Below are 21,675 nucleotides of genomic sequence, written 5' to 3'. Positions count from 1 at the left end.
AAAACCACATGTTGTATCCCATGTATCAAAGAGAAAACCACATGTTGTATCCCATGTATCTAATACAAAACCACATGTTGTATCCCATGTATCAAAGACAAAACCACATGTTGTATCCCATGTATCAAATACAAAACCACATGTTGTATCCCATGTATCTAATACAAAACCACATGTTGTATCCCACGTATCAAAGACAAAACCACATGTTGTATCCCATGTATCAAAGACAAAACCACATGTTGTATCCCATGTATCAATGACAAAACCACATGTTGTATCCCAGGTATCAAAGACAAAACCACATGTTGTACCCCATATTCCCAAATGTTACATAGACACAGTAGATGCACCCTCAGCCTCATCTACAAAAATCTGAGCCATCTGGTTTCCAGGGGCAGAAATCTGAGCCATCTGGTTTCCAGGGGCAGAAATCTGAGCCATCTGGTTTCCAGGGGCAGAAATCTAAGCCATTCGGTTTTCAGGGTCTCATCATGACCCGAATGTGAGGCTTTAGTTTCAGAAATTTATTTTAGGCATGCTATGTCAGGTTACAGTAGAGGGTTAATATACAGTCAGATTACAGTAGAGGGTTAATATACAGTCAGGTTACAGTAGAGGGTTAATATACAGTCGAGGGCTAATATACAGTCAGATTACAGTAGAGGGTTAATATACAGTCAGATTACAGTAGAGGGTTAATATACAGTCAGGTTACAGTAGAGGGTTAATATACAGTCAGATTACAGTAGAGGGTTAATATACAGTCAGATTACAGTAGAGGGTTAATATACAGTCGAGGGTTAATATACAGTCAGATTACAGTAGAGGGTTAATATACAGTCAGATTACAGTAGAGGGTTAATATACAGTCAGATTACAGTAGAGGGTTAATATACAGTCAGATTACAGTAGAGGGTTAATATACAGTCGAGGGCTAATATACAGTCAGATTACAGTAGAGGGTTAATATACAGTCAGATTACAGTAGAGGGTTAATATACAGTCAGATTACAGTAGAGGGCTAATATACAGTCAGATTACAGTAGAGGGTTAATATACAGTCGAGGGCTAATATACAGTCAGATTACAGTAGAGGGTTAATAAACAGTCAGATTACAGTAGAGGGTTAATATACAGTCAGATTACAGTAGAGGGCTAATATACAGTCAGATTACAGTAGAGGGTTAATAAACAGTCAGATTACAGTAGATACTCACTGAGCTTTCCCCACCATATCCAGAAGTTTTTCATGGATAACCTGAACTACTTCAAAACTGGAAGAGAAGAAAAACAATATGTCACACATACTGTCATAGATACTGTTATAGATAATGTCATTAATACTGTCACACATACTGTTATAAATACTGTCATAGATACTGTTATAGATACTGTCATAGATACTGTTATAGATACTGTCATAGATACTGTGATTAATACTGTCACACATACTGTCATAGATACTGTTATAGATACTGTTATAGATACTGTGATTAATACTGTCACACATACTGTCATAGATACTGTCATTAATACTGTCACACATACTGTCATAGATACTGTCATAGATACTGTTATATATACTGTTATAGATACTGTGATTAATACTGTCAAGCATACTGTCATAGATACTGTCATAGATACTGTCACACATACTGTCATAGATACTGTCATAGATACTGTCATAGATACTGTTATAGATACTGTGATTAATACTGTCACACATACTGTCATAGATACTGTCAAGTATACTGTTATAGATAATGTCATTAATACTGTCACACATACTGTTATATATACTGTTATAGATACTGTCATAGATACTGTCATAGATACTGTCATAGATACTGTCATTGATACTGTCATAGATACTGTCATAGATACTGTCATCGATACTGTCATCAATACTGTCATAGATACTGTCATAGATATTGTCATTAATACTGTCACACATACTGTCATAGATACTGTCAAGTATACTGTTATAGATAATGTCATTAATACTGTCACACATACTGTTATATATACTGTCATAGATACTGTCAAGCATACTGTCATAGATACTGTCATAGATACTGTCATAGATACTGTCATTAATACTGTCACACATACTGTTATAGATACTGTCATAGATACTGTCATTAATACTGTCATTAATACTGTCATAAATACTGTCATAGATACTGTCATTAATACTGTCATTAATACTGTCACACATACTGTTATAAATACTGTCATAGATACTGTTATAGATACTGTCATAGATACTGTTATAGATACTGTCATAGATACTGTGATTAATACTGTCACACATACTGTCATAGATACTGTTATAGATACTGTTATAGATACTGTGATTAATACTGTCACACATACTGTTATAGATAATGTCATTAATACTGTCACACATACTGTTATATATACTGTCATAGATACTGTCATAGATACTGTCATAGATACTGTCAAGTATACTGTTATAGATAATGTCATTAATACTGTCACACATACTGTTATATATACTGTCTTTAATACTGTCACACATACTGTTATATATACTGTCATAGATACTGTCAAGCATACTGTCATAGATACTGTCATAGATACTGTCATAGATACTGTCACACATGCTGTTATAGATACTGTCATAGATACTGTCAGATACTGTCATACATACTGTCATAGATACTGTCATTAATACTGTCACACATACTGTTATATATACTGTCATTAATACTGTCACATATACTGTTATATATACTGTCATAGATACTGTCAAGCATACTGTCAGATACTGTCATAGATACTGTCATTAATACTGTCACACATACTGTTATAGATACTGTCATTAATACTGTCACACATACTGTCATAGATACTGTCATAGATACTGTCATAGATACTGTCATAGATACTGTCATAGATACTGTCATAGATACTGTCACACATACTGTCACACATACTGTTATATATACTGTCACAGATACTGTCATAGATACTGTCATAGATACTGTCACAGATACTGTCATAGATACTGTCATAGATACTGTCATAGATACTGTCATAGATACTGTCATTAATACTGTCATACATACTGTTATATATACTGTCAAGCATACTGTTATAGATACTGTCATAGATAATGTCATTAATACTGTCACATATACTGTTATATATACTGTCACAGATACTGTCATAGATACTGTCATTAATACTGTCACATATACTGTTATATATACTGTTATATATACTGTCATAGATACTGTCAAGCATACTGTTATAGATACTGTCATAGATACTGTCATTAATACTGTCACACATACTGTTATATATACTGTCATAGATACTGTCATTAATACTGCCACACATACTGTTATATATACTGTCATAGATACTGTTATAGATACTGTCATTAATACTGTCACACATACTGTTATATATACTGTCATAGATACTGTTATAGATACTGTCATAGATACTGTCATAGATACTGTCATAGATACTGTCATAGATACTGTGATTAATACTGTCACACATACTGTCATAGATACTGTCATAGATACTGTTATAGATACTGTCATAGATACTGTTATAGATACTGTGATTAATACTGTCACACATACTGTCATAGATACTGTTATAGATACTGTCATACATACTGTCATAGATACTGTCAAGTATACTGTTATAGATAATGTCATTAATACTGTCACATATACTGTCATAGATACTGTCAAGCATACTGTCATAGATACTGTCATAGATACTGTCACACATACTGTTATATATACTGCCATAGATACTGTCATAGATACTGTCATTAATACTGTCATAGATACTGTCATAGATACTGTCATAAATACTGTCATTAATACTGTCATTGATACTGTCATAGATACTGTCATAGATACTGTCATTAATACTGTCATTAATACTGTCACATATACTGTTATAGATACTGTCAAGCATACTGTTATAGATACTGTCATAGATAATGTCATTAATACTGTCACACATACTGTTATATATACTGTCATAGATACTGTCATAGATACTGTCATTAATACTGTCACATATACTGTTATATATACTGTCATTAATACTGTCATAGATACTGTCATAGATACTGTCATTAATACTGTTATAGATACTGTCATAGATACTGTCATTAATACTGTAAAACATACTGTTATAGATACTGTCATTGATACTGTCATAGATACTGTCAAACATACTGTCATAGATACTGTCATAGATACTGTCAAACATACTGTTATAGATACTGTCATTAATACTGTCATTGATACTGTCATAGATACTGTCATTGATACTGTCATAGATACTGTCATAGATACTGTCAAACATACTGTTATAGAAACTGTCATAGATACTGTCATAGATACTGTCATAGATACTGTCATAGATACTGTCATAGATACTGTCAAACATACTGTCATAGATACTGTCAAACATACTGTTATAGATACTGTCATTAATACTGTCATAGATACTGTCAAACATACTGTCATTGATACTGTCATTGATACTGTCATTGATACTGTCATTGATACTGTCATTGATACTGTCATAGATACTGTCATAGATACTGTCATAGATACTGTCATAGATACTGTCATAGATACTGTCATTGATACTGTCATTGATACTGTCATTGATACTGTCATTGATACTGTCATTGATACTGTCAAACATACTGGCATAGATACTGTCATTAATACTGGCATAGATACTGTCAAACATACTGTTATAGATACTGTCATTAATACTGGCATAGATACTGTCATTAATACTGGCATAGATACTGTCAAACATACTGTTATAGATACTGTCATTAATACTGGCATAGATACTGTCATTAATACTGGCATAGATACTGTCAAACATACTGTTATAGACACTGTCATAGATACTGTCATTAATACTCTTAAAGATACTGCCATACATAAATATTGTCATACATACTGTCATATATATATTTTGCCATCCATGCTGTAATATATACTGTCATAGATACTGTAATACATAAATACTGTGATAGATACTGTCATAGATACTGTAATACAAAAAATATAATCATAGATACTGTCATACATAAATACTGTCATAGATACTGTCATAGATACTGTAATACATAAATACTGTCATAGATACTGGCATACATACTGTCATAGATACTGTCATACATAAATACTGTCATACATAGAGTCATACATACTGTCATAGATACTGTAATACATAAATACTGTCATAGATACTGTCATACATAAATACTGTCATACATACTGTCATAGATACTGTAATACATAAATACTGTCATACATAAATTCTGTCATAGATACTGTAATACATAAATACTGTCATACATAAATTCTGTCATACATACTGTCATAGATACTGTAATACATAGATACTGTAATACATAATGTCATACATAAATTCTGTCATAGACACTGTCATAGATACTGTCATACATAAATTCCCAGTCTGGTAAGTGCTGATGTAGTTAATCCAGTCATTGTAGAAGACCAGGGGTACCAACCCTCCTCCAGCCCTACTCTAATACACCAGATTCAGCTGCTCATCAGGACATTGATGAGCTGAATCAGCTTCGAGCAGGGCTGCAGTAATTTACGGACTTTATTGTCCCCATGGGGTAATTTTGTTGCAGTGTCATGTACACATTTAAAGTGGTGTTTAAATACAAAACAAAATTGACAATACAACTTTCATAACGGTTTTTTAAGACGAGCCTGCTGGTCTTTACTGAGTGTATAGGAACATTAGCTTGCTGGTCTTACTAAGTCTATAGGAACATTAGCCTGCTGGCCTTACTGAGTCTATAGGAACATTAGCCTGCTGGTCTTACTGAGTGTAAAGGAACATTAGCCTGCTGGTCTTACTGAGTCTAAAGGAACATTAGCCTGCTGGCCTTACTGAGTCTAAAGGAACATTAGCCTGCTGGCCTTACTGAGTCTAAAGGAACATTAGCCTGCTGGCCTTACTGAGTCTATAGGAACATTAGCCTGCTGGTCTTACTGAGTCTAAAGGAACATTAGCCTGCTGGCCTTACTGAGTCTATAGGAACATTAGCCTGCTGGCCTTACTGAGTCTATAGGAACATTAGCCTGCTGGTCTTACTGAGTCTAAAGGAACATTAGCCTGCTGGTCTTACTGAGTCTATAGGAACATTAGCCTCCTGGTCTTACTGAGTCTATAGGAACATTAGCCTCCTGGTCTTACTGAGTCTATAGGAACATTAGCCTGCTGGTCTTACTGAGTCTATAGGAACATTAGCCTCCTGGTCTTACTGAGTCTATAGGAACATTAGCCTGCTGGTCTTACTGAGTGAATAGGAACATTAGCCTGCTGGTCTTACTGAGTCTATAGGAACATTAGCCTGCTGGTTTTGAGTCGATTCGAACATTAGCCCGAGCTATTTAGGAGGGATATCACACCTGTCACAAATGATTGTCTCGTTGTGTTTTTCGCTGCTGAGCGGTGCCCTATGCATGCACCCAGAGGGGAGTAGTTCAAAGTCTGGGTACAGGGGGTGGCTTAAGTCTAAAATTATTTTGTGAGCCTTGCAGAGGGCCCTGACCTTAAAGATCTCATCCAGGCCTGTCTGTTTGACTCCTAGTACCTTGTGGAGGGCACTGACCTTAAAGATCTCATCCAGGCCTGTCTGTTCGACTCCAAGTACCTTGCTGAAGGCCCCGACCTTAAAGATCTCATCCAGGCCTGTCTGTTTGACTCCCAGTACCTTGGGGAGGGCCCTGACCTTAAAGATCTCATCCAGGCCTGTCTCTTTGACTCCAAGTACCTTGGGGAGGGCCCTGACCTTAAAGATCTCATCCAGGCCTGTCTGTTTGACTCCAAGTACCTCGCTTGCTGTGGTGATAATCCTTCTCAGCATTATTTCTGTCTGACAGTGGCATTGCCCAACTAACAAACAATACAAAAAGTTAAAATACTTTCACTGAAAGATTTGTAAAACAGAGTCAGTATAGTTCAGTCGACATTAAAAGATCCCAGCTTTTTGAGAAAGTACAGTCTCTGTAGATCAGGTCTGTACATTTACTCCACTGAAGCTTATCGTCCAAGACAACACCCAGGTATTTGTATTCCTCTACAATCTCTATGTTCTGACCTCTGTTAGATGTTGCAGAGGTCGGTGTTATACACTTCCTGAAGTCTATGCACATCTCTTTGGTCTTGTTGGTATTGAGGACCAAGTGTGATTCCTCACACCACTCTACAAAGTCATCTAGGACCGGGCCATGTTGTTCCTCGTCATCATGCAACAGGCTGATCAAGGCAGTGTCATCAGCGAACTTAACGAGGTGTCTGTCAGGATGGGAACGAGTACAACTATTAGTGTACAAGATGTACAGGAGTGGGGACAGAACACATCCCTGAGGAGCACCTGTGTTGGTATTGCGTATGTCTGACACGTGGGGACCCATTTTGACTCGCTGTGAGCGTTGGCTCAGGAAGTCCAACAGCCACAAAACCAGCCCCCCCCATCTAAGGAGAAGTCCCGAATGAGTCTCTGTGCCAGAATATAGGGCTGGACTGTGTTGGAGGCAGAAGAATAGTCAACAAACAGAACCCTGACATGGGATTTTGCTCTAGATGTCTATAGACCATGTTGATACCCCCTCTAGATGTCTATAGACCATGTTGATACCCCCTCTAGATGTCTATAGACCTTGTTGATACCCCCTCTAGATGTCTATAGACCATGTTGATACCCCCTCTAGATGTCTATAGACCATGTTGATACCCCCTCTAGATGTCTATAGACCATGTTGATACCCCCTCTAGATGTCTATAGACCGTGTTGATACCCCCTCTAGATGTCTATAGACCGTGTTGATACCCCCTCTAGATGTCTATAGACCGTGTTGATACCCCCTCTAGATGTCTATAGACCGTGTTGATACCCCCTCTAGATGTCTATAGACCATGTTGATACCCCCTCTAGATGTCTATAGACCGTGTTGATACCCCCTCTAGATGTCTATAGACCGTGTTGATACCCCCTCTAGATGTCTATAGACCGTGTTGATACCCCCTCTAGATGTCTATAGACCGTGTTGATACCCCCTCTAGATGTCTATAGACCGTGTTGATACCCCCTCTAGATGTCTATAGACCGTGTTGATACCCCCTCTAGATGTCTATAGACCGTGTTAATACCCCCTCTAGATGTCTATAGACCGTGTTAATACCCCCTCTAGATGTCTATAGACCGTGTTAATACCCCCTCTAGATGTCTATAGACCATGTTGATACCCCCTCTAGATGTCTATAGACCATGTTGATACCCCCTCTAGATGTCTATAGACCATGTTGATACCCCCTCTAGATGTCTATAGACCATGTTGATACCCCCTCTAGATGTCTATAGACCATGTTGATACCCCCTCTAGATGTCTATAGACCATGTTAATACCCCCTCTAGATGTCTGTAGACCATGTTAATACGCCCTCTAGATGTCTGTAGGCCATGTTAATACCCCCTCTAGATGTCTATAGACCATGTTAATACCCCCTCTAGATGTCTATAGGCCATGTTAATACCCCCTCTAGATGTCTATAGACCATGTTGATACCCCCTCTAGATGTCTATAGACCATGTTAATACCCCCTCTAGATGTCTATAGACCATGTTAATACCCCCTCTAGATGTCTATAGACCATGTTGATACCCCCTCTAGATGTCTATAGACCATGTTGATACCCCCTCTAGATGTCTATAGACCATGTTGATACCCCCTCTAGATGTCTATAGACAATGTTAATACCCCCTCTAGATGTCTATAGACCATGTTAAGTAGGGTAAGAATGGCATCATCAACTCCTCTGCTGGGCTGATTGGCAAACTGAAATGGGTCGAGAAGCTTCTGGGTGACGCTGAGAATATGACTTTTCACAAGTTTCTCAAGGCATTTCATTACTGAGGATGTCAAGGAGACAGGGCGGTCATCATTCAGCACTGAGGGATTAGATGCTTTAGGAATGGGTAGAATTATTGAGTTTTTGCACAATACTGGCACGTGTTGCTGGTCGAGTGAGGATTGGAAAATTATAAAAACACCAGCCAGTTGTTCAGCACAATGCTTTAACACATGCCCACTTATTTAGTCTGGGCTTTTGTATGTGTTACATCCCCTGAACAACTTTAAAACATCATCAGACTGTTGAGCAACAACTCTCTCAAACATTTTATAATGATGCTTCTGTTGGTTTTACCTCAGACACAAAGCTGTCTGATTCAAATCTTAAGAAAACATTTTTTTTCTTTCATTAAACAAAAAAAAGTAAAAACCTGCCCAGTGGTTGATCACCCCTACAACACATAATTCTGCACAATCTAAATCATTATAAGACAGTCGAGTAAATAGCTGACTAACCTTTTATTAGACGTGACAGAGTAGACCAAGATGTAACCATTGATATCTATGGAATAGGTCTGAGGAAATATAGAGTATTCATCCTGGAAAAGACCGGGAGGGAGAGAGAGTAGAGGGAAGGAGGAAGAGAGACAGAGAAATTAGCCTGCATACTGTAACACAGTGTCCCAATGTCCATACTAGTATACCGCTTAGAATCTAGGCCTTAGTGTCAGAGAGTAAAGCAATGTACCCAGCAAGCATTCTAATTAGAGGCAGGGCGCATTCTAGAGTGGGTAGCCTGTGTTCTACAATTCTAATGGTGATACGACATCATGAGATCGCCAACCACGAGTCAACGTAGAAATGTAAGGTCTTGTATAAATGTTTTTTCAAAATAAATCCCTGTGGTGCGTGACTACTACCTGTCCCGCTGTGTCTACCAACTGCAGGTGGTATTCTTGTCCGTTTATCGTGATCATCTTGGTAAACGCTGCGGCAAAAGAGAGAAGAGAAAGAAAAGTCCACTGTATGTTGTGATGGAGTTGTCTATGACTGCCTAGAGATGTGCTCCTATAGCTGGGAAGGGACTTCTGCTGTTTTGGGGCAAAGAGGAGTCGTATAGTCTTGCTCGGTCAATTGAAGTGTAGTGTTGTCTCCATAGTAATTAACATCGGTCTTGAAGGAGGATGTGGAGGAGGAAGAGGATGTGGAGGAGGAAGAGGATGTGGAGGAGGAAGAGGATGTGGAGGAGGAAGAGGATGTGGAGGAGGAAGAGGATGTGGAGGAGGAAGAGGATGTGGAGGAGGAAGAGGATGTGGAGGAGGAAGAGGATATGGAGGAGGAAGATGATGTGGAGGAGAAAAAGGAGGATGTGGAGGAGGAAGAGGAAGATGTGGAGGAGGAAGAGGAAGATGTGGAGGAGGAAGAGGAGGATGTGGAGGAGGAAGAGGAGGATGTGGAGGAGGAAGAGGATGATGAGGATGATGTGGAGGAGGAAGAGGAGGATGTGGAGGAGGATGATGTGGAGGAGGAAGAGGAGGATGTGGAGGAGGAAGAGGAGGATGTGGAGGAGGAGGATGTGGAGGAGGAAGAGGAAGATGTGGAGGAGGAGGATGTGGAGGAGGAAGAGGAGGATGTGGAGGAGGAAGAGGAGGATGTGGAGGAGGAAGATGTGGAGGAGGAGGAGGAGGAGGAGGAGGATGTGGAGGAGGAAGAGGAGGATGTGGAGGAGGATGATGTGGAGGAGGAAGAGGAAGATGTGGAGGAGGAAGAGGAAGATGTGGAGGAGGAGGATGTGGAGGAGGAAGATGTGGAGGAGGAAGAGGAGGATGTGGAGGAGGAAGATGTAGAGGAGGAAGAGGAGGATGTGGAGGAGGAAGAGGAGGATGTGTGTGGAGGAGGAAGAGGATGTGGAGGAGGATGATGTGGAGGAGGAAGAGGAGGATGTGGAGGAGGAAGATGTGGAGGAGGAAGATGTGGAGGAGGAAGATGTGGAGGAGGAAGAGGAGGAAGAGTAGGATGTGGAGGAGGAAGAGGAGGATGTGGAGGAGGATGATGTGGAGGAGGAAGAGGAGGATGTGGAGGAGGAAGATGTGGATGTGGAGGAGGAAGATGTGGAGGAGGAAGATGTGGAGGAGGAAGATGTGGAGGAGGAAGATGTGGAGGAGGAAGATGTGGATGAGGAGGATGTGGAGGAGGAAGAGGAGGATGTGGAGGAGGAAGAGGAGGATGTGGAGGAGGAAGAGGAAGATGTGGAGGAGGAGGAAGATGTGGAAGAGGAGGATGTGGAGGAGGAAGATGTGGAGGAGGAAGAGGAGGATGTGGAGGAGGAGGATGTGGAGGAGGAAGAGGAGGATGTGGAGGAGGATGTGGAGGAGGAAGAGGAAGATGTGGAGGAGGAGGATGTGGAGGAGGAAGAGGAGGATGTGGAGGAGGAAGAGGAGGATGTGGAGGAGGAAGATGTGGAGGAGGAGGAGGAGGAGGAGGAGGATGTGGAGGAGGAAGAGGAGGATGTGGAGGAGGAAGAGGAAGATGTGGAGGAGGAAGAGGAAGATGTGGAGGAGGAGGATGTGGAGGAGGAAGATGTGGAGGAGGAAGAGGAGGATGTGGAGGAGGAAGATGTAGAGGAGGAAGAGGAGGAGGAAGAGGATGTGGAGGAGGATGATGTGGAGGAGGAAGAGGAGGATGTGGAGGAGGAAGATGTGGAGGAGGAAGATGTGGAGGAGGAAGATGTGGAGGAGGAAGAGGAGGATGTGGAGGAGGAAGAGTAGGATGTGGAGGAGGAAGAGGAGGATGTGGAGGAGGAAGAGGAGGAGGAAGAGGAGGATGTGGAGGAGAAAAAGGAGGATGTGGAGGAGGAAGATGAGGATGTGGAGGAGGAAGAGGAAGATGTGGAGGAGAAAAAGGAGGATGTGGAGGAGAAAAAGGAGGATGTGGAGGAGGAAGATGAGGATGTGGAGGAGGATGATGTGGAGGAGGAAGAGGATGATGTGGAGGAGGAAGAGGAAGATGTGGAGGAGGAAGAGGAAGATGTGGAGGAGGAGGATGTGGAGGAGGAAGAGGAGGATGTGGAGGAGGAAGATGTGGAGGAGGAAGAGGAGGATGTGGAGGAGGATGATGTGGAGGAGGAAGAGGAAGATGTGGAGGAGGAGGATGTGGAGGAGGAAGATGTGGAGGAGGAAGATGTGGAGGAGGAAGAGGAGGATGTGGAGGAGGATGATGTGGAGGAGGAAGAGGAGGATGTGGAGGAGGAAGATGTGGAGGAGGAAGAGGAGGATGTGGAGGAGGATGATGTGGAGGAGGAAGAGGAGGATGATGTGGAGGAGGAAGATGTGGAGGAGGAAGAGGAGGAGGAGGAAGAGGAGGAGGAGGAAGAGGAGGATGTGGATGTGGAGGAGGAAGAGGAAGATGTGGAGGAGAAAAAGGAGGATGTGGAGGAGGAAGATGAGGATGTGGAGGAGGAAGCGGAAGATGTGGAGGAGAAAAAGGAGGATGTGGAGGAGGAAGAGGAGGATGTGGAGGAGGAAGAGGATGATGTGGAGGAGGATGATGTGGAGGAGGAAGATGAAGATGTGGAGGAGGAAGAGGAAGATGTGGAGGAGGAAGAGGAAGATGTGGAGGAGGAAGAGGAAGATGTGGAGGAGGAAGAGGAAGGTGTGGAGGAGGAGGATGTGGAGGAGGAAGAGGAGGATGTGGAGGAGGGAGATGTGGAGGAGGAAGAGGAGGATGTGGAGGAGGATGATGTGGAGGAGGAAGAGGAAGATGTGGAGGAGGAGGATGTGGAGGAGGAAGATGTGGAGGAGGAAGATGTGGAGGAGGAAGATGTGGAGGAGGAAGATGTGGAGGAGGAAGAGGAGGATGTGGAGGAGGAAGATGTGGAGGAGGAAGAGGAGGATGTGGAGGAGGAAGATGTGGAGGAGGAAGAGGAGGATGTGGAGGAGGAAGATGTGGAGGAGGAAGAGGAGGAAGAGGAAGATGTGGAGGAGGAAGAGGAAGGTGTGGAGGAGGAAGAGGAAGATGTGGAGGAGGAGGATGTGGAGGAGGAAGAGGAGGATGTGGAGGAGGAAGAGGAGGATGTGGAGGAGGATGATGTGGAGGAGGAAGAGGAAGATGTGGAGGAGGAGGATGTGGAGGAGGAAGAGGAGGATGTGGAGGAGGAAGAGGAGGATGTGGAGGAGGATGATGTGGAGGAGGAGGATGTGGAGGAGGAGGATGTGGAGGAGGAAGAGGAGGAGGAAGAGGAGGATGTGGAGGAGGAAGAGGAGGAGGAAGAGGAGGATGTGGAGGAGGAGGATGTGGAGGAGGAGGATGTGGAGGAGGAGGATGTGGAGGAGGAGGATGTGGAGGAGGAAGAGGAGGAGGAGGATGTGGAGGAGGAAGAGGAGGAGGAAGATGTGGAGGAGGAAGATGTGGAGGAGGAAGAGGAGGAGGATGTGGAGAAGGAGGATGTGGAGGACGAAGAGGATGTGGAGGAGGAAGAGGATGTGGAGAATGAGATGTAGGAGGAGAAGAGCTGTACCAGCAAAATCAGACTCCACTTCACTACTAAGACACTGTATATTTACTGGTAAAGAAGGCTATTATAGAGAGGGGAACCGTGTGGTGTGGTGTGATGTGTGTGGTGTGGTGTGTGTGATGTGGTGTGGTTGGTGTGTGGTGTGTGTGGTGTGGTGTGTGTGGTGTGGTGTGGTGTGGTTGGTGTGTGGTGGCGTGTGGTGTGGCGTGGCGTGGTGTGTGTGACGTGGGTGGCATGTGTGGTGTGGGTGGTGTGGTGTGGGTGGTGTGGTGTGGGTGGCGTGGTGTGGGTGGCGTGGTGTGTGTGTGGCGTGTGTGGTGTGGTTGGTGTGTGTGGTGTGGTTGGTGTGTGTGGTGTGGTGTGTGTGGTGTGGAGTGGTTGGTGTTTGGTGTGTGGTGTGGCGTGGTGTGGGGCCTGTGGTGTGGTGTGGTGTGTGGGGCGTGGCGTGGCGTGTGGTGTGGTTGGTGTGTGGTGTGTGTGGCGGGTGGTGTGGTGTGTGTGGCGTGTGGTGGTTGGTGTGTGGTATGTGTGGTGTGGTGTGGCGTGTGGTGTGTGTGGTGTGTGTGGTGTGTGTGGTGTGGTGTGTGTGGCGTGGTGTGTGGCGTGTGTGGTGTGGTTGGTGTGTGGTGTGTGTGGCGTGGCGTGTGGTGTGGTGTGTGGGGCGTGTGGTGTGGTGTGGCGTGGTGTGGCGTGGTGTGTGGTGTGTGTGGTGTGTGTGGCGTGGTGTGGCGTGTGGTGTGGCGTGTGGTGTGTGTGTGTGGCGTGGTGTGGGTGGCGTGTGTGGTGTGGCGTGGTGTGGCGTGGGTGGCGTGTGGTGTGGTGTGGCGTGGCATGGTGTGTGGGGCGTGTGGCGTGTGGTGTGTGTGGCGTGGTGTGGCGTGTGGCGTGGCGTGTGTGTGTGGCGTGGCGTGGCGTGTGCTTGGTTTTACTATCCTGTTGGGGTGCTGGGGCCGGATTAACGAAACACATTGAAGTTCTTAGTAATTCAAAGCTTCTTAGAAACTTCAGTACATATTTTCTGACGTGTCATTGACATTGGTGACATGCTTGACACCAATACATAAGCCTATGTGACAGGGATGATGGGATTTGGGTTATTTGGATATTTGTCACAAATTGTAGCCATCAGATTAGCTACATCAAAACCCCAAAATGGATAGCCAAGGAAAGCGCAATACAAACTTCAGCAAACAAAGTAGCCTAGTGGTTAGAGTGTAGAGGCGGCAAGTAGCCTAGTGGTTAGAGTGTAGGGGCGGCAAGTAGCCTATTGGTTAGAGTGTAGGGGCGGCAGGTAGCCTAGTGGTTAGAGGGTAGGAGCGGCAGGTAGCCTAGTGGTTAGAGTGTAGGGGCGGCAGGTAGACTAGTGGTTAGAGTGTAGGGGCGGCAGGTAGCCTAGTGGTTAGAGGGTAGGAGCGGCAGGTAGCCTAGTGGTTAGAGTGTAGGGGCGGCAGGTAGACTAGTGGTTAGAGTGTAGGGGCGGCAAGTAGCCTATTGGTTAGAGTGTAGGGGCGGCAGGTAGCCTAGTGGTTAGAGGGTAGGAGCGGCAGGTAGCCTAGTGGTTAGAGTGTAGGGGCGGCAGGTAGACTAGTGGTTAGAGTGTATGGGCGGCAGGTAGCCTAGTGGTTAGAGTGTAGGGGCGGCAGGTAGACTAGTGGTTAGAGTGTAGGAGCGGCAGGTAGCCTAGTGGTTAGAGTGTAGGGGCGGCAGGTAGACTAGTGGTTAGAGTGTAGGGGCGGCAGGTAGCCTAGTGGTTAGAGGGGCGGCAGGTAGCCTAGTGGTTAGAGTGTAGGTTCGGCAAGTAGCCTATTGGTTAGAGTGTAGGGCGGCAGGTAGCCTAGTGGTTAGAGTGTAGGGGCGGCAGGTAGCCTAGTGGTTAGAGGGGCGGCAGGTAGCCTAGTAGTTAGAGTGTAGGGGCGGCAGGTAGCCTAGTGGTTAGAGTGTAGGGGCGGCAGGTAGCCTAGTGGTTAGAGTGTAGGGGCGGCAGGTAGCCTAGTGGTTAGAGTGTAGGGGCGGCAGGTAGCCTAGTGGTTAGAGTGTAGGGTCGGCAGGTAGCCTAGTGGTTAAGAGTGTAGGGTCGGCAAGTAGCCTATTGGTTAGAGTGTAGGGTCGGCAGGTAGCCTAGTGGTTAGAGTGTAGGGGCGGCAGGTAGCCTAGTGGTTAGAGTGTAGGGTCGGCAAGTAGCCTATTGGTTAGAGTGTAGGGGCGGCAGGTAGCCTAGTGGTTAGAGTGTAGGGGCGGCAGGTAGCCTAGTGGTTAGAGTGTAGGGGCGGCAGGTAGCCTAGAGGTTAGAGTGTAGAGGGGGAGGGTACCCTAGTGGTTAGTGTAGGGTCAGCAGGTAGCCTAGTGGTTAGAGTGTAGGGGGGGCAGGTAGCCTAGTGGTTAGAATGTAGAGGTGGCAGGTAGCCTAGTGGTTAGAGTGTAGAGGTGGCAGGTAGCCTAGTGGTTAGAGGGGCGGCAGGTAGCCTAGTGGTTAGAGAGTAGGGGCGGCAGGTAGCCTAGTGGTTAGAGGGGCGGCAGGTAGCCTAGTGGTTAGAGTGTAGGGTCAGCAAGTAGCCTAGTGGTTAGAGTGTAGGGGCGGCAGGTAGCCTAGTGGTTAGAGTGTAGGGTCGGCAGGTAGCCTAGTGTTTAGAGCGTAGGGTCGGCAGGTAGCCTAGTGTTTAGAGCGTAGGGTCGGCAAGTAGCCTAGTGGTTAGAGTGTTGGACTAGTAACCGAAAGGTTGCAAGAGCAAATCCCCGAGCTGACTAAAGGTAAACATCTGTTGTTCCACCCCTGAACAAGGCAGTTAACCCACTGTTCCTAGGCCCGTCATTGAAAATAAGAATGTGTTCTTAGCTTGACTTGCCTCGTTAAATTAAAGTAAAATTTAAAAAAAAGTGCACTAGCTAACGTGTAACGTCAACATAGCTAACGACGTTAACATTAGCCAAGTTATTCTTTGCAAATTGACGAGCTAGGAGCTAGCTATTTAACACTTCTAGCATATTGTAATATACTATTAATTATTATTATTATTAATTATTAGCTAGCTAGATAATGCGTGTTTATAAAATGTGTTTTCTTGCTGTATTTAAACATCTGATAGCCAACTGTGTCTGTGGGGCAAGAACATGTTCTAAAATAATGTACATTTCCAAGAAGAAATCTTAAAGCCTTATTTTCAAGAATCCCATTTCTTCTTCTTACCTTTTTTCTTAGGAAGAAACTTAGGGAAAAACCTAAAGAACATTTCCAATGACTTTACTGAGAAATAGCAACTTTGCTTAACTTTCGTCTATAGTTAAGAGGAAGGTTTTGCGAATCCAGCACCAGAAGTCCTCATAAAGAGAGTAAAACAAGGAAGTGGGGACATTTCGCCAGTCCCCACAAGGTCAAAGGCTATTTTAGGCTCACGTAGCGTTTTCACCCACAACTAATTCACATTCATTTTCAAGGAGGGGGATTGTGGGAAGATGAGTGGCAAGAAACCTGTTTAGTGGAGTGGCTGAAAAACTTGAGCTCTGCTCTACTTTATGCAGATGTCATCGTTAAGTGGGTTAGGGTCAGGGTTAGGGTCAGGGTCAGGGTTAGGGTTAGGGTCAGGGTTAGGGTCAGGGTCAGGGTTAGGGTTAGGGTCAGGGTTAGGGTCAGGGTTAGGGTCAGGGTTAGGGTCAGGGTTAGGGTTAGGGTCAGGGTTAGGGTCAGGGTCAGGGTTAGGGTCAGGGTTAGGGTCAGGGTTAGCATTGGCGCTTTGCCAAGAGAAGGAGGCCCCGCCTCTGGTCAAAACCCACTGTTAGGGGTTAGGTTTAGGGATAGCATTAGAATTAAGGTTCGGGGTCAGGGGTTAGGGAAAATAGGATATTTAATGGAAATCAATTGTTTAGTCACCACAAAAAAATAGTAAACCAGGTGTGTGTGTGTGTGTGTGCGCGCGTGCGTGCGTGTGTGAAGATGGTTTTTATGTTGATGATGATGTGTTTTTCTTTGTGCCAAATACGGCAGATATTGTTTATGTGGGGTGAGGTCAGGGGGAGGTGAGGTCAGGGGGAGGTGAGGTCAGGGGGAGGTTAGCTGCCCATTCGACGGCTACACGGAGCAGGCCTTTTGCCGAGAATCTGCTGAAATACCAGCCTCTCGTGGTTAGCTGGGACAGCCTGCAGTCTGGAGAAGGAGGTGCTTTCTGTACCCATGCATACAGGGATCTTTGAAACGTTTGGATCCTTTTGTTTTTGGTCAATTTGATTGGTGGATCGAAAATAAAGTATTTAAAATGTGTGTGTGAGTGAGTGAGTGAGTGAGTGAGTTTCACAAGTTGTACCAGATCGAGCTGAAACACTTCAGGGAGCAAGGTAAAAATACACCCTGATGAAGACAGCTTGGCTGTCGAAACGTTGGTATTACATTTTAGCATCTGAGCTCCTAGAGTGTGCGGCTCTCTTTTATTTTCAAAAATCCAAAACCATCATATTTGAATAAATAATTTACTCTGTGTTACTACTACAGAGTTCCACCAGATTCACAGCAGTCTCAGAGTATTCCTGTGTGTATCTGACAAGGCTCTCTAAAGACACTTACTGTTTTCTATTGTTGGATCATAGGAGTCGACAAACTGGCCTTCCACAAACTGAATCGTTAGCGAGGACTTTCCTACAGGAAAAAAAACACAGAGGATGTCATTTATCCATTTTTTTTGGGAGAAAATATCAATTTAATTATTTCTCTCTCTCTCTCTCTCATACAGTACATAAGGTGAGTAGACTTCTATTCTGTGTTGAGTAGTAGTATACAGTAGTACACAGTAGTACACAGTAGCATGCCTGTCAGCTACAGTAGAAGGCCTGTCAGCTACAGTAGTATTTACAGTAGCTGGCCTGTCATCTACAGTAGTCTATACAGTAGCAGGCCTGTCAGCTACAGTAGTTTTTACAGTAGTAGGCCTGTCAGCTACAGTAGTCTTTACAGTAGTTGGCCTGTCAGCTGCGGTAGTTTGCCTGTCAGCTACAGTAGTCTTTACAGTAGTAGGCCTGTCAGCTACAGTAGTTTTTACAGTAGTAGGCCTGTCAGCTACAGTAGTCTTTACAGTAGTTGGCCTGTCAGCTGCAGTAGTTTGCCTGTCAGCTACAGTAGTCTTTACAGTAGTAGGCCTGTCAGCTACAGTAGTCTTTACAGTAGTAGGCCTGTCAGCTGCAGTAGTTTGCCTGTCAGCTGCAGTAGTCTTTACAGTAGTAGGCCTGTCAGCTACAGTAGTAGGCCTGTCAGCTGCAGTAGTTTGCCTGTCAGTTACAGTAGTCTTTACAGTAGTAGGCCTGTCAGCTGCAGTAGTTTGCCTGTCAGCTACAGTAGTCTTTACAATAGTAGGCCTGTCAGCTACAGTAGTCTTTACAGTAGTAGGCCTGTCAGCTACAGTAGTCTTTACAGTAGTTTGCCTGTCAGCTACAGTAGTCTTTACAGTAGTAGGCCTGTCAGCTGCAGTAGTTTGCCTGTCAGCTACAGTAGTCTTTACAGTAGTAGACCTGTCAACTGCAGTAGTCTTTACAGTAGTAGGCCTGTCAGCTACAGTAGTCTTTACAGTAGTTTGCCTGTCAGCTACAGTAGTCTTTACAGTAGTAGGCCTGTCAGCTGCAGTAGTTTGCCTGTCAGCTACAGTAGTCTTTACAGTAGTAGACCTGTCAACTGCAGTAGTTTGCCTGTCAGCTACAGTAGTCTTTACAGTAGTAGGCCTGTCAGCTACAGTAGCTTGCCTGTCAGCTACAGTAGTCTTTACAGTAGTAGGCCTGTCAGCTACAGTAGCCAACCCTATATGCCAGGCCAACTGAACAAAGCACATTCGAAGATAGAAGTGTTTCATGAATTGGGCAACATCCATACTAAAACACTTCCAAGACGATCCACAAGGAGTAATATCTCGTCAATATCGAGTTGGGCCGTGACTACTAGGCCACTGTCTCAACTGGTGTGGCACTCTCTCATTTCTTCAAACGAGATGTTTCGTGACAGATTATACTCCCTATAATTTAACTCTATTATAAAGAGAGAGTAATCCGTGACCCGCGCGCAGTCTATACCTACAGCTAAAGAACGGCTAAAACACGCATTTTGTCTCTTTTTTTTAATGGTCGAAAGCTAAATGGAACTCACCTACGGATCTGTACCCGAGAATGGCGATTTTTCGTGATTTGGGCTGCGGCATATCTCGTGTTGGCTATCCCATCTAATCTTCACGGTGGACAGCAGCAACCTCCAACATGAACGGCGTTAGCATGTCACAAGCAGAGCAGTCCGAAGAAATTAATCTATGTCTCTTTTTTCAATCACTATTTATTCTCGTAAAATAAGAAATTAGACATTTACAGATTAGACATTTGAATTCCTGTAGATTTAATAGAAATGTGGGGCGTCTATAATATCTGCGTCACTCCCCTTTGTGATCTCATGAATTAGCCATCAATTTCCCGATGCTGATTGGTTGTGTACAGAATAAAGGCGGGCTTTATGTCTCACGCGTAACAGTGATTGGATCAAAAATGCTGTTAGTCTATCTGAGAGTCCATTTTCATTAATTGTCCGGTGTGTCTGTAATAGAGTGGGATAATGAATCATTCCAAGACTCCATTACTGTACTGCTGAAATTAGGTCTAGTAAACTGTAGTACCCGAGTAAAGATTCATGTCATTGTTTTACTAGGCAAGTCAGTTAAGAACAAATTCTTATTTACAATGACGGCCTAGGAACAGTGGGGTTAACTGCCTTGTTCAGGGGGCAGAACGATAGGGATTCGATCGAGCAACCTTTCGGTTACTGGTCCAACGATCTAAGCACTAGATCTTAGTGAATATTAATGCAATTAGAATATATTGATGTGACTTTGTGAAATACACTTTCCTTAAATTGTAATTTGATTATTATAGAAGAATACACTACCAGATATGAATATAAATTATGGTGATCACAGTTTTTTACAATCACTTTGGCACTCATTTCAGAACCTTTCAGAACCTCCTTTATCAGAACTCTAGACACAAAACTCAAAACGGTCATCACTTGTAACACAGGCTGTCCAATGTTCAAAACATTGCATTGTGCATTCATATCTTTAAAGAAACCTTGCACTTGCAGAATCATTGGTTCAAAAAAACAATTTATCATGAAATACCATAGGAACATTCATTTAGATCACCCACGAAACAAGATACCGATACTTTCACTGTGTCGTTGTTCGTACAATCATTAAATATTGTAGAGCAAAATATGTGATACATGTTTCATGATGGCACGTCACGTAAATACATCACTGTAAAAGGACTAGTGGAGAGAATACTACAGACACAGTGTAATCATTGAGCAAAATATGAAATGTATTGATGAAATACAATAAAATCACAACGTAGGTTTCTTTGAATCAAAGCAAAAAATAAAACAACAAAAAAAAAGAACAAAACTACAGTAAAACATCAACTGCTGTGTTCCTCAGCTGGCTTACTGTAAAACATCACTGCAGTGTTCCTCAGCTGGCTTACTGTAAAACATCAACTGCAGTGTTCCTCAGCTGGCTTACTGTAAAACATCAACTGCAGTGTTCCTCACCTGGCTTACTGTAAAAAGCAAAACTAAAGGATTGATTACTGTACTTCTATATCTCCATCAACTCTGTCTTGTGGATTTGGCCACAGGTTCTCATCCACATCACAATGGATGTTTTCATTGGCCAAACATCTTGGGAAGAATCTTCGGGCGAATCCAGGCCTGACACTGGTCTGCCATGATGTCATTGCGTGCATTATCCATGGCCTAGAGAAAGGCGGCTTGTTCGTGAGGGCGCCTACAATATACCGTCCACCTCCATGTGGAGAAAAATTCCTCAATCGGGTTAAGGAAAGGAGAGTATGGGGGTAAGTACAGGGTGGTAAATTGTGGATGGGCCTGAAACCAGGCTTGCACCATTTGAGCCTGGTGGAACCTGACATTATCCCACACAATGACATAGGTCTTGTCGTCAGCTCTACAGACCTGATTTAGCTCATCAAGGAAGGTTACATTCGAACAGCGAATCATGTGGCTGCCTGCAACTCAAGAGTAGAGAGCTTAAGATGTTATTCGACTAAACATTAGAATGGGCAAGATGCGTAATCTAAGCAACTTTGACCGTGGTCTGATTGATGATGCTACACATGGTGATTCCAGCATCTCAGAAACAGCTGCCTTCCTGGGAGTTTTACGCACTACAGTCTCTAGAGTTTACAGAGAATGGTGCGATAAACAAAACA

At 43.8% G+C, this 21,675-nt stretch overlaps 1 protein-coding gene across 1 annotated transcript; it reads right to left on the bottom strand.

Annotated features, from left to right (window-relative positions):
• Positions 1-1,216: 1,216 nt before the first annotated feature.
• Positions 1,217-19,889, bottom strand: LOC135529964 (GTP-binding protein Rheb-like). Its single transcript, XM_064958365.1, has 5 exons — positions 19,550-19,889; positions 17,987-18,058; positions 9,842-9,909; positions 9,438-9,520; positions 1,217-1,277 (listed from the first exon to the last, which is right to left on the bottom strand). Exons 1-5 carry the CDS (start codon positions 19,599-19,601, stop codon positions 1,217-1,219), a joined length of 336 nt encoding a protein of 111 aa, XP_064814437.1. The 5' UTR covers positions 19,602-19,889.
• Between the last annotated feature and the right edge of the window lie 1,786 nt (positions 19,890-21,675).

This window comes from Oncorhynchus masou, unplaced genomic scaffold (genome assembly GCF_036934945.1).
Source record: "Oncorhynchus masou masou isolate Uvic2021 unplaced genomic scaffold, UVic_Omas_1.1 unplaced_scaffold_1219, whole genome shotgun sequence".
In the NCBI taxonomy this organism is placed as follows: domain Eukaryota; kingdom Metazoa; phylum Chordata; class Actinopteri; order Salmoniformes; family Salmonidae; genus Oncorhynchus; species Oncorhynchus masou.
This window is presented reverse-complemented; position numbering and strand designations above follow the sequence as displayed.

Coding starts and splice junctions, on each gene's coding strand:
- LOC135529964 (XM_064958365.1), bottom strand. CDS start 19,601: ATGCCGCAGCCCAAATCACGAAAAATCGCCATTCTCGGGTACAGATCC. Junction 9,910..17,986: donor TGATCCAACAATAGAAAACA/GTAAGTGTCTTT, acceptor CTTTTGCCGCAG/CGTTTACCAAGATGATCACG. Junction 9,521..9,841: donor TGGTAGACACAGCGGGACAG/GTAGTAGTCACG, acceptor GGTCTTTTCCAG/GATGAATACTCTATATTTCC.